General features: G+C 42.4%; 1 protein-coding gene across 6 annotated transcripts in view; it reads left to right on the forward strand.

The window, feature by feature from the left end:
* abr (ABR activator of RhoGEF and GTPase) overlaps positions 1-18,098 on the forward strand; it is a 133,176-nt gene that overhangs the window by 52,558 nt on the left and 62,520 nt on the right. For all 6 annotated transcript variants that reach the window (XM_080436454.1, XM_080436455.1, XM_080436456.1 and 3 more), the window contains 4 exons: positions 3,145-3,243; positions 5,402-5,587; positions 9,625-9,732; positions 12,321-12,369. In XM_080436454.1, coding sequence (XP_080292580.1) covers positions 3,145-3,243; positions 5,402-5,587; positions 9,625-9,732; positions 12,321-12,369 — 442 coding nt within the window. The remainder of the gene's footprint in view (positions 1-3,144; positions 3,244-5,401; positions 5,588-9,624; positions 9,733-12,320; positions 12,370-18,098) is intronic.

Consider the following 18,098-nt stretch of genomic DNA (forward strand, 5'->3'; position numbering starts at 1 on the left):
GTGAGCTCAGACATTAACCACTTGAACCCCACCATCCCTATTCTGAGGCGAACATTAGCCAAAAATAACAGATCTACAAGCTCACAACGTGTTGCCTTACGAGCTTGTAGATCGGCTATTTTTGGCAAAGAAATTTGGTGTAGTACAGTTATAACTCAGGTCCGTTTTACTAAGAATAGAGGGTATTAAGTGGTTAAGAGCGTTCAGAGTGTAAGCTTCCATCTTGAGCAGTGACATACTGTAGGTGTAAGTTATGGCTTGCTCTTTCCTTTCTTTTCTTATCAGCTTAGAGCTGACTGGGTACTATCAGTCTGAAGATCACGCCGTGTTAATAATTAATCTCACTTTCTGAGAGCTGCCCTATGGCCTCACCAAGACACAGACCCACATCCACCTCACACAACAAAAACTAAAACTAAAATTTCAGCTGTGGTTGTGGGCAGAATGGCAAATGAGATCTATTGAGATGAGCTTCCTCCTTAGTTTACCTAGTCTGTATTGACAAATAGGATTTTTTTTAGCCTTTTTCCATGGGGCTGCCAGTGCACATGGTGCTTTGTTTGTGAGCTATAGGTTGTATATGATATTGTGAAAAGCTTTTACATACCTATAAAAGCAACAGGTGTGTAGGAGAAGACCAAACGGGGGCCCAAAATGTTACAGAAAAAACTCCTGCACACTGTCTTCAAAAGCATTAATGGGAATATAACTATGTTTCGGACTAGATAACCTGATGAAGAAACGTTGTTATACCTATTAAAGTAAACTTTTGCATTTGATGACGGTGTGCAGGAGTTTTTCCTGTTATATCAGGTGATATTGAAATTTGTCTTGTACAATACCTGAGTGTGAGTCTAGCAAATGTCATCACGATGAGGCGAGTTCTCGCTAACACTCTGTTAGGAACGGAGCTCCTCCCATGGACTGAATATTTAGTGAAAATAAAGGAAACGATTTTGCTACTCATCGAAACAAAGGCTGTTTTGTTATTGTTGAAAGACTATTCTCCACGGTGGGGTTTTATACAGAGAAGGTGGGATCTCAGGACCCCACCTTCTCTGTATAAAACCTAGACTATCGGGTGTTTTGGGTCTTTCAACATCAGAAACTCTCACCCAGGCGACCTAGCCGGGTGTGGTCAGTCTCTTGTCGTTCTCTTGTCTCTACAGTAGGTAGCTTGTGTGGTCCATGGATCACCCCTCCTGGTCCACAGCCAACTTGATGTATTCTGAGCAGCATCAGTGATGTTCCTGATTGCTCTCCTGCTGCCTTGATCCCCAGCAGATTGAGTGCTCTGCAGAGCGACTGGCCAGCAAATGCTATGCATCCGTCCTCGATGGTCCTCCATCCCCTGCTTTTGGCATTTGCCTGCCAGGCCCTCAAATTTGGTCTTCCTCTCAAATGCCACCTCCATTTGTTCTTCCTAGGGCACAGTGAACTCTAGCAGGACCACCTGCCTTGTTGATACAGACACAAGAACCATGTCAGGCCTGAGTGTTGTCATTGCAATGGTGTCTGGGAATTTGAGCTGTCTCCCTAGGTCGACCTTCAGCTGCCAGGCCGAAGTTGTTGCTAGGAGTCCCTGCTTGATTTGGGCGCTGTTGTAGCTTCTCCACGGCCCTGACAAAAATGATGGAATGATGGTCTCTGCGACCACCCTCAGCACCTGGTTGTGGCACCAGCGGTAGTGCCCTTCTCCCAGGGGCTTGGACAACAGCTCAAGATGTGATCCAGTGATCTTCTTCCCTAATCCACTAATCATGACCCAAAAAGAAAATAAACTCCATCCAAAAGGGGAGATGGGCTGCCAACCCACTTCTATAGAATACGTAGTTACTAAATAGAGACAGGAAAAATATATAAATAAATAGGGGGGGGGGGTCAATCAAGGGGCAGATTGACTTATGGACTTTGTATTAGCTTTCATCAAGTGCCTGCCTGACCTTTTCTAGCTTTAGAAAGGACAAACATAATTGGATTAATCCATTAAGACCTGAGGCCGATTCTACAAATGCCTTCTAAATCAGTAGTTCTCACACTTTCAAGATTTTTCAAAAATAGCAGATGTACAAGCTCGCAGCGCGGCACAAAGTGACGCGCTGTGAGCTTGTATATCTGCTATTTTTGAATAGCCAACGCTAAAATAAAAAAATACACGGATGCCTTCCCGGTTTTAATGGGTTAATAAAGGACTATGCTGGACTCAAACCTGCAATATCACAGTTAACCTCTATGCCTAGAGTACTTGACGCTAGTTGATCCACTAGCATGCCCCAAAGAATATGACATTTATCACAAAAATGCAGCTCTTGTCTGTTGACACCTTCATATCTTTAACATTCCCATATTGGCATCGCTGACTCACCGCTTGCAGCTATTTTCATCACCATATGAATTTTTATAAGGTCTCTCTTGTTTTGCTTAGCTTAGAGGCAACTGCATCTTGTTTTCAATATGTGATTTTACAGTCTTTCCCCCTGTTTTCAAAAACTGTATTACTGTTATTAGTCACAGGGAGGGTGGTAACTTCCCTGTTCCTGAAGTCCAAAATACCACAACCCTCTATCGGCTATGGAAGGACTTGCAAAGAGAGAGACTTTCCACAAAGGAAGTGGGCCATTGAGAATTTGTTTAGATTTGTAAGCCTTCCCAATAAACAGCTGCCCTTTATGTGGCAGGGGATCGGGGTGGGGGGGGTATTATTGTCAGTGCTTGCTTACTGTACCTAACCATGCTGTACCAATGTGGACATTTGTGGGATATTGTGACCTGTCCGTGGTCCCCTGGTCAAGGGACTATCTCCTATTTTTGAGTATCTGCTTTCTCGTGACATGGCAGAAGATATTGTCCAGGCATCCAACAGACTGACATCATCATCCTGCTTTAAACAGGGCATGTGTGAGCCTCATGCCAATAAACACTGACCTGACTCTAGTATAACTTACACTGTTAAATCTAACAATCTAACTGCTGGATTGTGTGTGTGTGTGTGTGTGTGTGTGTGTGTGTGTGTGTGTGTGTGTGTGTGTGTGTGTGTGTGTGTGTGTGTGTGTGTGTGTGTGTGTGTGTGTGTGTGTGTGTGTGTGTGTGTGTGTGTGTGTGTGTGTGTGTGTGTGTGTGTGTGTGTGTGTGTGTTTCCTGCAGGGAGACATAGAGAAGGGACTGGAGATGAAGAAACTGGTGTTGTCTGGCTTCTTGGCCAGTGAAGAGATCTACATCAACCAGCTGGAGGCTCTGCTAACGGTGAGACCCAACACACACAAATGCAGCAACTGTCTGACTGAGTTCCATTAGTGGTTACTGCTCCTACTGAAAACAGGACCACAATTGGATGTTTCCTGAAAACCGTTACTGAACAATATGACTTTGCTCTCCCTGCCAGGGCATGATGTCACATCCTGTCTCTCTGTAAAGTAGCACCTACTGTATTTGACGGCTTTAGTCATTCTAAACTGAAACCGAAAACGAACATTCTCAAAGCAATATGGTTTCCGCCTCTGCTGTCTCAAGCAACATTGTGCGTCTATGGTAACCCAAAGCCACATGTGGGGGTTAGTGAACAGGGTGTGTCCATCCCACTAACGCACGCATGCACACACAGTGCAGAGTCAATGTCTCATAGCCATATTGACCTACGGCACACACACACAGCACTCTGCATTGTTACATGACACCCTACTACAGTACCTCCTCCTCCTCTGTTCGACCGCTCAGACAAAACACTGTATATTTGCACCTGCTGTACAGTAAATACCTCAGTAGCATTCTTGTGCCTGTAAATAGGATATACATTAATATTTTCATGCACATTTTCTTAACTCTGTCCATCGTAGGAAGCTTGCACAAAATAATGTATAAACGTGTGACGTGACAATGTTGAGGTTGTAGCAGAGGTAAGACTGTGTAACAGTATAACAGCAGGAGTCTCCTCCTCCTCCGCTCTTGCACTTCCCGTTGTCTCTCAGCCTTCGTTTACAGCACTTCTACCTGCTGACTATGTGGCACACTCAGTCAGTTTGATCACTTGATAATAAAACATTGTTAGTGTATGTATGTTCACACCTACTTCGCACCGCCGATCCCGACCAATATGTGTGAGTCATAGTGTGGGGGCTTTGTCACTGGGGGCTTTGTCAGAGTAGGCCTACCCATTGTACCTGTCTGTCTGTGTCCCTTTTGAGCCAACTACTCGCACCGCATGCCAAGTCCTTTCCAATGCGCGCGCCGAGTTTGAAGTCGGTCGGTCCCATATGTGCACATGACCATAATATACATGTAGGCATAGCAGTCGGATCTGTGGCTCTGGACAACCAGAGCCACAGATCCGAACTATAATTCATAATTAGATGAATTACAGTTCATCTAACTATCTTCTTATATAATTTTAGATATGTCAGTCAGTCAGTCACAGACTCTCTGTCTGTCATGCTTGGTTCTCCTCAGTGGCTGGAGCAATTGCTCTGAACTTGCACACAGGCATTGACCATTAGCATATGTACATTGTGAGAAAGCCCGTTTTCCCAAAATGTAAGCTGTAACTTTGGAGTTCGGGCTATTGGATCTATCATCGCCATGGTTACAACCCCGCAAGCTATGGGATGATTAAACGCCATGTGTGGAATTACTGCGCGCTGCCGGGCAGCCACTGCCAGACAGAGGACGCTGCAAACTTATAAAGGACTTTCATTTACGGCCCGTGCACACACACTGGGTTTTATGAGTGGGCGGGCTATGAAGATATCATCTTCATAGCACTAGCACACAGATTCACACTTGCAATGTTCTAATTCAGGTCTTGCGACGGGACGGGTCGCACGTGCATGTGTGTGAGAACTGTTGCAGCTAAGACATCGAACACAGGCCTTACCCATACGTAACTAAAAGTCTGCAAATACTTTGACTGCGCACATCCCCGAGTATGGACTAGTGAACTATAATTCGTAGTTAGATTTCGTGATGGTAACAGTCACTTTGACCACCACTTTCTAATCATCGTTGAGTCAAAGTGGATGTTTCTGCAGAAGTTTAAACCATTAAAGTTGACCATACTAGCCCTTCCGAAAAAGGATAATCATTTGCAAAACAAAACAAAATGCCACACATCAGAGAGTTAAGACAACCCAAAAACATACTGCCTCCGGTCATGGCTTTCTCTGGCAGAGGCATAATAAGATCATATCATAGATCATAATTTATCAATATGTACTGTATATAATTAGATAATATAATCTTTTGTTCATTGCTAAAGTTCACAAGGTTCTACTTCATGTCCTCTCCTTCTCCTTCAAATCTGAATATTTCAATACTGATATTTGTTAATTAATTTGTTTTAGTTTTTTCCTGACCCTACTGGGTCATTACTGTATGTAATGTCATATGATTTCTCTTTCTCTCCCCCCAGCCCATGCGTCCTCTTAAGGCCGCGGCCACCTCGTCCCAACCGGTGCTAACCGTCCAGCAGATCGAGACCATCTTCTACAAGATCCAGGACATCTTTGAAATCCACAAGGAGTTCTACGACGCCCTTTCTCCCAACATCCAGCAGTGGGACGAGAAGGTCACCGTGGGACACCTCTTCCAGAAACTGGTGAGATAGTGTTTCTGTTTCAGCCTATGCTTCTGTCTCTTCGTGTGTGTGTGTGTGTGTGTGTGTTTGCGTGTGCGTGCGTGCATGTGTGTGTTGATTGAATTTGGAGAGCTCTACCCCTTGCTAGTCTCTAACACTGTCGTGTTTGTGCTGGATAATGCAGTTTTAACAGGGTCTCCCTTAACATAACGTACAGTACGTAGCTGTTATGTGTAATCATCTGTGTGTGTATATATGTGATTTATATTAGTACGGCCCCAGCTCTCATTAGTCTCAATGGGAGCCAGTTCTCCCGCTGTGCTTTATCACCATGCTGTCAAATTTGCACAGAATAATGTGCTGTCATTTTAACAGGACAGACGTACAGTAACACAAACAACGGTGTAACAGTACAATCTGAATAGTGCTGTTCTTGGTTCAACATAAGAATTTGTTTGTCCATGGCTCAAGCTAGCTGTGGCTAGCGTTACCAGCTACAGCTGTTTACTTTATGCAAAACATTAGACACGGCTGATTTTGATCGTGTGGCGTAGTGGTACTATCAATGGTTAGAATACAACAGATTCTTTGTTTACTATAATTCCCACAAGGTGATTTCTGTTTAGGGTAATTCATTCATTTTAGTTGAGTGTAGCTTATCAAATCAAATCAAATCAAACTTTATTTATATAGCACATTTACAACAGCCAAAGCCGACCAAAGTGCTGAACATGGTCAAAACAAGGTAAGTCAGACACACAGAAGCATCTACAAAAAGAAAAGAAACTTAGGTTTGGTGTGGTTAAGGTTATGGTAAGCATCTGGGGATGGCGTTCACCAGGCATGCCCATTGGTGGACTAACATAATTTAGTTAATCCCTGAACACTTAAACAGCAATATCAGATTGTAGAACCTATAATATAATTATCCATAAAAAAAATTGTTATTGTTAATATATGCAAGTGTCTTTCTAAGTTCCATTATTTTATAAACTGTTGGATGGAGGGATGGATAGATTGAGGTCTGACTCTGAGACGTCTGAAAATTTTCAGCACATTATAAACCTGTTATAACACCACCATGAGGCTGATTTAGAACAGAGGTTTTTCCTTGGCTTACTTGGTGAAAAGTTTCACACTGATTGGTCCAATGGTGCCTGAGCTAAGATCTTATGCTTTGGGAGTAATTCTCTTCCCTTCAATCAGACTAGTTGATGACAGACTAGTTGAAGACAATAGTCAGACTAGTTGAGGAAAATCAGACTAGTTTATGACAGTCAGATTAGTTAAGGACAATCAGGCTACTTGAGGACAATCAGGCTAGTTGCAGACAAACAATGACAAGTAGACATTGCCAGCTACTGTAGCAAGCTACTTCAGTGTAAGAAACAGAAAGCTTTGAAGTGATAGATTTATATTGGTCTATCTTTTGTTGTCCAAAACGGATCTCTTTACTTCGACCAGTTTTGATTTGGATTAACCCATTAAGACCTGAGGCCGCTTCTAAACATTTTCTAAATCCTAACAGTTTTTCGGAAAAAAATGTAAAAAAATAATTTTCACGATTTTTCAAAAATAGCAGATCTACAAGCTCGTAGCGCGGCACTCGGTGCCGCGCTATGAGCTTGTATATCTGCTATTTTTGAATAGCCTAAAGAAATCTAAAAGTGACACAGATGCGTTCCAGGTATCAATGGGTTAAAAAAATATATAATTTGATATAATTTTCAAATGGAATACCAGACTAAAACAGGTTATTTTAGATATCATGAGAGATAGTGAGCATAGTTCCCAATATGTTATACAGTTCTATTATTAATACAGGTTTCTTTCCCTCTTATTACACACACACACACACACACACACACACACACACACACACACACACACACACAATGTCTCATTGTCTTTAATCTTCTCACTCGACCCCCTTCTCTTAAAAAGTCCCACCACCAACTGGCATCCATTAGTAAAGTCATCCACTCCCATCTGGGCTGTGTGTACATGAATCAGTGTACTGAATGTGTGTACGTACATGTTATGTGGTGGCTAAACATTTAGTCAGGCTGATGGTGTGAAGGTTGTGGTACAGATGGCCGTATAATTAGTCAGTCTGTTCCCCACCGTTTCTAGTCAGGGGGCGTCAAGACTTGGACCAGTTACTAGGGAAAGACACAGAAACAGGAATAGAGAGGGGATAAAAGCCAGTCGAGAACCAAGTTGTGTTCCCACATATCTTAGGATAGATGCAGGGGCTCAGCTGCCATCGTCTCTTATTTTACTGGCTAAAATATTTAGAAATGTCTTAACCACTTAGACCTGTCAATGGTATTTGACACATATACAGTGTAGAACAGGTCTTGAACAAGTCTTGAAGAAATGTGGAAATCCAAGTTTCTCACCATACTTGGACAGTTTCATTTAGGAATAATGGCCCAAGTGGTAGTGGGGAGGCACAGATCTGAGCTCTTTGGTGTGCAGACTGGAGTAAGTCAAGGCTGTGTGCTTTCTCAGCTACTGTTCAATATCTTCCTAGTCTGTGATACAACACTGTTAACATAGAAGGATGGAGAAGCAGGCTGGAGTCACCATTGACTTAAGGCTTGATGGTAACCTGTTAAACATCAGGAGGTTACAGGCAAACACCAAGTTGACCTCTGAAAATATCATACAGCTACTGTATGCCGACAATTGCGCCCTGGTAGTCCACACACCAGTGGCCCTATAAAACACTCTCAGCAGCTGTAACTGCATACGGCAGAATGGGACTAACCATCAACACCCAGAAAAAGAGGCATGCCCGCAAAGCCACCCCTGCTCCCTTCAGTACCACTTTTACATGCCCGGTCTGCAACCGCAACTGTCGATCCAGGGTTATACTATTCAGCAACCAAAAGACTCACAAATATGAGAAGATGGTCATCATCGGACACGATGGACAACCAGCAAGTGCGTGTGTGTGTGTGTATTGTGTAGGAGATGAGCATTAGTGAAGCAACTCCATGTTTGCTGCTGAGTCCAGAGCTCTTTCAATATTGCTATGTTTCACAATGAATTCTAATGGGAAATGAAATTAATGAATTCAGTCCACCACAGCCCCATTGCAAATCTTAAAGCATAGCACAGGTATGCCAGGGGAAATAACCTGTTTTGATAAAGAAGACCAGTTTTTGGCACTTATTTGATAACCATGTCCTTCATGTCAAATCAATATTACAGTTTTACTCATAACTTATCACATTATTTGTCTTAATGATTTTAGGGGTACAAACAAGCCTGTATTATAATCCTCGAATTAACATCTTACTAACATTTTATCTTATCATTACTTTTTGCAACCTTTGTGATATTTCGTAGTGAAACAGAGGCTGGGTGTGTCTGTCTCATTCACAGTGATGGGGTTGGTGGGGTCGGGTCACGCACAGACTGAATCAGTCAACCAACACATTCAGCCGTGGTTCAGCCAACTGTCCCGTCTCCTCAGGCTATGGGATTTAAACTCTCTAACTTTATTATGAGTCAACTTTCTACTGAAACAAGGCAGTGTTGAATCAAGTTCATGTTACTGCAACTCCAAGTGGGGTTTCAGTTACCAAAGTTTGTTCTTGTTTGGAAACCCAACATTTACAAATGTTTGTTGAGCGTCTGTTTAACGCTGCCTCCACCATCTTTGATGAACAGAGTAACACAGGACTTTGTGGTGACTAGTGGTGTTTGTCATGATATTATTGGCTGAAAATGGTATGGAGCTGCTAATGTAATCACGCATTAGGTTTTTGTTTGACAGGAAGTAATTCAGAATGAATTTAAAAAAAATGATTGATCACAAAAATATGCAGGTCTTTAATGTCTTGACAATTTCTTAGATCAGTGGGCTTACATATTTTTATTAAATGTTTCAGAATCAGTACGTCAATATGGTAATTTGCGATGCACAATTAATTCTGGAGCCCTGAAAACAACAAGCCCCTATTTGTTCGTTTGGTGCCTTGGATCTTAATGATGGTAATAAAAAATAATAAGTTATACTTGATAATGGTAATCTGTGTTCTCTCCAGGCCAGCCAGCTGGGAGTGTACAAGGCCTTTGTAGATAACTACAAGGTGGCCCTTGAGACGGCAGAGAAATGCAGCCAGGCCAACAGCCAGTTCCAGAAGATTTCTGAGGTAGGTTGTCCAGACACGATATACGAGAATGCACTTGAATGCTACCAGGGACACATTCATGGGATTCAGTGGTGATTTGTCCTTTTGCGACTGTTGGTTTTCTATACTACCATTCTGTTAATTGCATTCACCTGGTATCTCAGGTTCAACTATAGTCCCTGATTAGACAGCTAGAATAACAGAGATACTATGTAAATGCAATGAACTCACTGGTAGGATGGAAAATCTGTACTGGAGTCCTGAAGACCAGGACTCAGAACCAGTTGGTTCGGAACTAGGTTGGTTACGGTGCCTGTTCAGCAGGGAGTGGAACTGGGAGGGATAGCGTGTTCCTCCATGCATGTCATACGCTCTCTCAGTGAAACTCACCTGACTCATTGTCAGGTAAAGACAATCGTCTGGATACTCCATTTGTATCAGAAAAAAACAACAGGTAGGGGTTGGCAGTGACGGGGACTATATACCTGCACATGGGGGGAATTGGCAATGACTAAATTAAGGAGAAAATCAAAAATCAACTAAAACAGTTGCTCAAGTTATGCAAGTAATTGTTTACATGATCTTGCCTTGTGTAACATTACTTAAAGAAAGGTTTGCTACATTCATGAGAAAGTCACTCAGTCATATTTAAAGCAGCACTATGTAACTTTCCTCTTCTACCCTGGATTTGAACCCAAGTGCTGACATTTTCACCATTGAGCTAATAGAGCCTGCCTGCTTGCTCAGGGGATAAATCGAATCTTGTCCATCAGGTCAAAAATGTTGTCAGATCCTGTGTCTAGGTGAGTCATGACCTTTGACATGATCGAAATGTCTCAATAGAAGAGCAGGGAGACCAAATACAACCACCCCAATTGTATAAGTTATATTGTATTAACATACTCTACCATACAGATTGGACAAAATTACATTTTATTAATTGAAAAAATTACATACTGCTGCTTTAACTGCTGCTTTAACCTTAAAATTACATACTGCTGCTTTAACTTATTTTCAGATAAGTTTCATTTCAAAATGATATAAGAACAGCTTTTGCAAAATTATTGCTAGCATCAAATTTGAACTCTTTTCAGTTGCATTTCCTTTTAAATGCTTTTTTTTTAAAGGTGAGGTTAATTTCAGGCAATTTTCTCACAAAATTGAGAGACACAACATTTTGGAACACATAGTTTATACATCTTCATTCTTCATTTATCATTGTGCAGGTTTATGTGTAGGTAGCTAGATATAGCCTAAATCCTAAGTAACAGTTGTGATGGTTTAATGCATTATGCACGCTTGACTGACAGTTTAAATCTAAGCTCTCACAGTCTGCTGCAGTGGCCCTATACTTGTGCTAGTGCTTTTCACTTTCACATTGCCTCAGCCATGCTAACTGCAGACACTGGCCCTCATTTATCAATGGAGTGTACAAACCAGCTTATATTTGATCCCAGGAATCAGCTTACGCCCACGTCCAAGTGAGATTTATCAAGTGGTCCTATATAGCCAATCCTAGCGTACATTTGGTCTGTCCTTTTGATAAATGTGACGGCTGAAACCGACCATCATTTAAATAACACACCCTTAAACACGTTTTGGCACACCAGCAGTCTTTGCCAGTGGGATTATTACCACGTATTCCGTAACGGTACAATATTTGTCAAGTAGGCTAGCAGCCTACTTGAATGACACCAATCACATCGTCATGAATCATACATTTGTATATTAATTGAACCCATTACCGACGTGCACAGTGCACGTTTGAGTTACACTAAAATAAAGCAATCATGTATTACCCCCGTGATTGATGAATGAATGCATAAACATAAATGGATGAAGGCTAGTGTGTGCTGGGATGGTTATATCTCCCATCTGCCGGTGGCCCAAATAAATCCACTGCGTGAAGATTACCTGCGCTGGGCACAGGTTTGGAGCGTCGGGTTTCTATCCTAAACGCAGGTTGCACATAACTCCATAGGACACGCTACTGTATATAAGTTTGGAGACCTGAGACCTCACAGTCCATGAAAAAATTCAGCGGCGCCGGTCTCGACTCCCGAAAATACTCTCGCATAAGCGCTCGTATAGCCTAGGTCTGAGTGAGATCTGCAATCTTATCTGAATGACTGTTAAAGGACTTGTTTAAATGAGTGAATGATTAAGCACTTTACTTAGCCTATAACATTGCAAATAAGCTATATGCTTGTCATTGTCACTTGGAAATAAAATAGGCGTGCATGTCCATGTATGCCTTTATAAAATATTATATTATATTTTCACAGGGATTATTTATTAGTGTGTTAGATATACTGTACATTTTGGAGTGGATACATGTGTCCAGATGCCTGGCAAATTGTTAGACAATGCTGCTTCGCATGTCTACGATGGAACAAACATGTATAGCCAATGTTAAAGTAATAAAGTAAAAGTCACGATACAATGATAAAAATGTGACGATTGCGGTGATCTCGGTGTATGCCCGTTTTTTGGGTCTACACCACTTTGATAAATGAGGGCCACTCATTTATCAAATGATGTGTGTGTGTTTTGTGAGGGTGGGAGTGTATCACCAAGAAAAGTGATGAATGCAATCCTTCTGTTTTCAGAACTTCAAAGTAAAAGGTCCTAAATATTCTGGGGATTGTACCATGGAGGGTAAGTGTGCACAAGCATCTTTATAATCCCTTTTGTGCGTGTGCGTGTGCGTGTGCGTGTGTGTGTGTGTGTGTGTGTGTGTGTGTGTGTGTGTGTGTGTGTGTGTGTGTGTGTGTGTGTGTGTGTGTGTGTGTGTGTGTGTGTGTGTGTGTGTGTGTACATGCATACCTCCATCTGTCCATCTCTGTCTGTCTGTGTGTGTGAGACTGGGATGATACTTTAAACCCACCCCTCCCACATGCACGCACACTCGCATATGCGCACACACACACACACACACACACACACACACACACACACACACACACCAACACCAGTTCCCTCAGCCCTCTAAGACACCAGCCTAGCCTCTTCTACTTGTGTATGCAGCGGCAGGCGTTGGAAGGGATGCTGGCGCATGTGTGAGCGCACTCGGCTTCTGCCTCTCTCTTTCTCTCTCTCTCTCTCTCTCTCTCTCTCTCTGTCTTACACTCTCTCACGCTCTCTCTGTATTTGAGAGGAGCAGAGTGGGGAGACGCAAAGCTAGAGAACAGAGGACAGGACAGGAGAGATATGGAGGTGCTACTGGTCCTCAGACTGTGTTGTAACTGCACATACGGTAACAACTTGCATGATGCCATCTACTGCTGTTTTAATTTGGACAAATTGTATAGATGATGTTTTATCTGTTCTTGATGCAAAGGTTTTTATGGTGTGTAAGTGGGATGGTGTGTGCGTATAATGAAGTTAGGGCAGTGTGCTGTTCTGTGATTGTCACTTTGAGCTGTCAGGTATATCAGAAAGACTGTGAGCCGTTTGTTCAACGCTAGCAGAGTTGGGATATCGCAATCTCTGATGTGCATTTAGAGGCTTTGTGTCATAAGGAATGAACAAACTGCGTAGGTCCCAACGTAGTAGACTGGAATGTGGTTGTGTAGAAGTGTCAGTGAGGTTGATGAGGGATAATCCTCCTATGAGGATGCTCCCCAAGCCGCTACAGAAGACAAGCAGAGACACGTCTTACCTTTTTAACACTGCACATTAAGGAGAGGAAATGAGGAGCGAGGGAGGGGAGAGTGACAAGACAGGCGAGGAGAGAGGGAAAACGGAGATTCAGGAACTCATGCAGGGATGAAAGAGTCTTATACAGGAACAAAGAGCCTGCGTCTGCGTGTGTGTGTGTGTATGTGTACTGTATGTGTGTGTGTGTGTGTGAGAGAGAGAGAGAGAGTGATTGTTTAGAAGCAAAGCACGTTGTCTGTATAAGGGCTGTCTACCTCACACTGCACTTCATAGGGAATACTTAGTGCCATTATTGACTGGACAACAAACATGTGTGTGTGTGTGTGTGTGTGTGTGTGTGTGTGTGTGTGTGTGTGTGTGTGTGTGTGTGTGTGTGTGTGTGTGTGTGTGGGGGTGTGTGTGTGTGTGTGTGTGTGTGTGTGTGTGTGTGTGTGTGTGTGTGTGTGTGTGTGTGTGTGTGTTACAATTCCTGTGCAATTTGCTCTGTCAGCTTTCAGTAAACTAGTTGTTTTGTGGACTAAACCAAATCTACAAACAAATCAAAGGACAAATAAGGCAAATAGGCAAAGGGATGCGAAGAGAGAGGAAGTGTATTTAAACAAAGGCAGCAGTGTTAAGAAGTTAGAAGTCACTGTAATGGGGTCTGACAGTCTATTCTATTTTTTGTTAGGATAGAAAGTGGTGCATCCGTGTATTAAAAAGCTGTACGTGTCAGTATACATGTACGTGTATGTGTCAGTATCAGCAGCAATGTACCTGTGAAGTCTGTTCATTTATGCAAGGTAGCTAAATCCACCATATTCAAGCCATTGTCTTATCCTACTCTGTATCACAACCACCACACACCAGCAGTTACACAGACCACATGGTAAGGGTGTACACCACCACAGCCAGCTCAGTCAGTAGCACGGAAGGTCTGCAGCCCGCTAGCTTCCTGCTCCCTCAACAATCAACCTTTAACAGCCCCCCGAGGTCCACACTTTGATTACTGTTTGCATTGCTGTCCCCTTAATTAGCTGTCAAGGTAATTGAAGGATTTCCTCTAGCTTGTGTTGGTGCTGTTGAGGTTTGTGTATGTAAGCCAGGTATGTTGTAGCTATTGTTTGGCGGAGAATAACACTGTTGTATTCAGTGATGATTCATCCAGCCATCTGTACTTTTGACTTTGCTTCCTCCCTTCTTCCCTTCCCTCACTAATCATTAGGCTAATTGTAGCCTGACAGCGTGCCACGGGTTCGAGTCCCGACGGCCATTGCTGCATGTCACCCCCCATCTCTCTCCCCATTTCCTGTCAGCTGTCCTATCCATAAAGCCATAAAAGCCCCCCCAAAAATGTTTAAAAATAAATAAATCATTGGCTAATCAAACCATTGTTTCTTTCCTCTCTTATCATTAATTAGACCATTATATTACTCCATGCCTCATTCCTCGCTTCCTTCCTTCCTCCCTCTCTATTCCTTCCGTCATTCCTTACTTCCTTCCCTTTATCCTCCCTCTCCTCCTTCCTTCCTTCCTTGCTTCCTTCTTCCTTTCATGATCATTAATTTATTATTCCATGCAGTGTTCCTTTCTTTTTATGCATTCTTCTTTCCTTCCATCCTGCTCTCTGTCTTTGCATCTTGTCGTCTACATTATCCAATTGCAGTAAATGGTCTGATAATTTGTGGTGGGTGTAATACACCAAAATGTTTTGGTGTTACAACAACTTTTTGTCGTCCCCCAACCTGTTGGTCAACTTTCTATTTTTTACCTCCTCATGTCCCCCATCATATCTCCTGTGTCTTGCCCAGTTCAGTGGCTGACTGATTGGCAGAATCGAGGGCAAAAACATGTCTGTGCGTGCGTGCGCGTGTGTTTCTGTGTCAGTATCCTCCTGTGTGATTGCATGTCCACATGGTCCGAGCCCGGGCCCAAATGGGTCCTGTCCCCTGGCCAAGTCATCAAGGGGACCTTGAGAATTGGGGCCACCTACTGTGATGAGTCATCGACTTCCAATAACCTGTCCCTGAGTTCTTATTTCTTCTCATCTTCTCTGCCCCTCTGCTCTCTGCCACACTTTGAACTGATCTCAGATGCTTTCTATTTCCATTTGAGGACGACCAGCTATAAGCACCATAATGACCTACTAAAATTGACAAATTGGGTTTTTGAAGTTGGAACAAAATGGCCGCTGTGAGACTATGCTCAATGAGGGACAGTCTTCTCTTAAATGCGTTTGTTATGTATGACTGTATTACAACTGTTCATCTAACAGTGGTAAAGGCCCTTAGCAATCGCTCAGTGTTGAAGCACAGGTTCATTCACACATGTCATGTCCAGCCTTCAGCTCATTGAGACAGATGATAGAGATTTGTCACATGCTCAAACGGGTGTGGCAGACTGCCAGACTGTGCTAACAACGTACAACATATTAAATACAAGGTATAATAAAGTCACAACACAATTACAGGTAACAGTGAGGTGAAACTCTTGTTTATGCAGGCTTTCACGTTTGCAGCTCAAGGAGCAAAAGAAAAGAATTAGCAGTACAGAAAGGAAAACAAAATGAGCACAAAAAGCCTGAGAAAGCAGCATGTTAAAATCAGTATCTTGTCATTGAAAGAGGTCCTTCATCACATGTAGTGCATTCAATATAGTGCATGTCAGTATCATGTTGCTTAAGTCGGAATGGAAATCCTAAACACATGTGCATCAGTATAGTGCAAATCAGTTAAGCACACAGTCTTAGGTTTGGTTCAGCAGCCTGACAGCTGCTAGATAAAAACTCTGCCTCACTATACTCCGGTATCGCTTGCCAGGTCGAGGGCGCAGCAGTGGTTTGAACAGGCTGTGGCTGGGGTGATGTCTATCCCTGATGATACTGTCAGCCTTGGCTATATATCGCTTATTGTGTATTTCTTGGAGGGAGGGAAGCTCACCTCCTACGATTCTCTGGGCTGTCCGCACCACTCTCTGCAGAGCTTTGCGTTCGAGGACAGTACAGTTCCCATACCAAGCGGTGGTGCCACGAGGGCTCACCCTTAATTTCTTCAGGCGCCGAAGGCAGTAGAGCCTTTTACACCACTTGTGTTGTGTGCGTGGACCATTTCAGATCCTCAGAGATGTGTATTCCCAGGAATTTTAAGTCACTGACCCGTTCCACCTCAACGTCGCTGATGTGAATTGGGGAGTGCTCTCTCTTTGGCCTCCTGAAATCCACTATCAGCGCCTTGGTTTTTGGCGACGTTGAGTTTAAATACAAGTAAGGTGCTAAGTAGTAATAAATAATAAAGTGTAGAAAATGTGCAGTAAGTACGGTAACCTGATAAGTGTGCAAAAAACAGTATCACTATACAAAGACATTGGTGTAGTGAATGACCATAGACTAGCATATACAATTTGGAATTGCACTGAGGTAGTATCTAAACTGTATGTTGCAGGGTTACAAAAAAAGAAATATAGATACAGTATACTGTATGTATATATGGATGAATACATTTGCAACTGAAGATATACAGAATATACATTCATGCAGCATAGAGGCAGCATTATTAATAAACAGAGGGAAAGACACTTGAAAGAGACTCAGCAGAGCTCTTCTAAAAGATTCTCTTTGGGCATATGCGTGCGTGTATGTGCACATGTATGTGTGTGTGAGTGAGAGAGCTACTATGTGAGCAAGAGAGAGTGCACATGGCTACACACACGTGTTTAATATGTTATGACGAAGCCTAACAGTACTCCCTATAGGTTCCTGCTTATACTGTATATAGTAGGAGGCTAGACAAAAGATGCAGAAGGATTTTGCACCATTGGATGCTGTGTGTTTACACAGGAGCTATGTTGTAGTACAAATGGAGAGAATTAATCTAATACCTTATCTGCGTTAAGGGCCATCAATACCAATAATGCTAACTGTAAAGCTAACTATAAATATATAATTACTATTTCTTTTTGATAACTAAAGTGATTTGATGAACGATAGAAACACTTAGAGTCCACCCAAATTTACAAAGCAACACATCACTTATAGTCATTCCAAGCACTTCCGTGAGAGCGGAGGTTCATTTCTCACGGATTTGTCATCTACGAAGGTTAAATAACAAATTGACCTCCCATGCCCTTCGCAAAAATGTGGGCAAACTTTTTTATCGTGCAAGCTGTGGTCTAATTGGTCTACTTTTGTGGGGCGATACATGCAGACATAACCTACTCTAGAGTAGACGGTGTGGCCATATGCTGACCCATTCAGCATACTCACTATTAAATATCTAGGAAATTATGTGGATCTCAAGATCCCCATAGAAACGGTCTGGTTCTTCTATATATATTTATTCCTTTTAATAAATGTTTTCCTCATAAGATTTTGTGTTAATATAAAACTGTTAAGAAGGGTTAGGACATTATAAGCATTAGCTTCTTCCTGCTCCTTTTCAAACACATCTATGATTTATTGTTCATTGAGATAGTTGGATTTGTTTTTAATATTTTGTATGTTTACTTTTATTGTTTTATTGTGACTTTTTTCTTGCATGATGTTCGAAACAAATAAAAAGAAAGAAAGAGTTAAATATTTCAGTAAAGTGTAAAGCATATATACAGCGGTTTGTGAGATTAGCTCCAGGCAGACAGACACACACACACACACACACACACACACACACACACACACACACACACACACACACACACACACACACACACACACACACACACACACACACAGACAGACCCTGTCGACGTCATGA

This window comes from Gymnoscopelus braueri, assembly GCF_963280865.1.
Source record: "Gymnoscopelus braueri genome assembly, chromosome: 8".
Lineage (NCBI taxonomy): Eukaryota > Metazoa > Chordata > Actinopteri > Myctophiformes > Myctophidae > Gymnoscopelus > Gymnoscopelus braueri.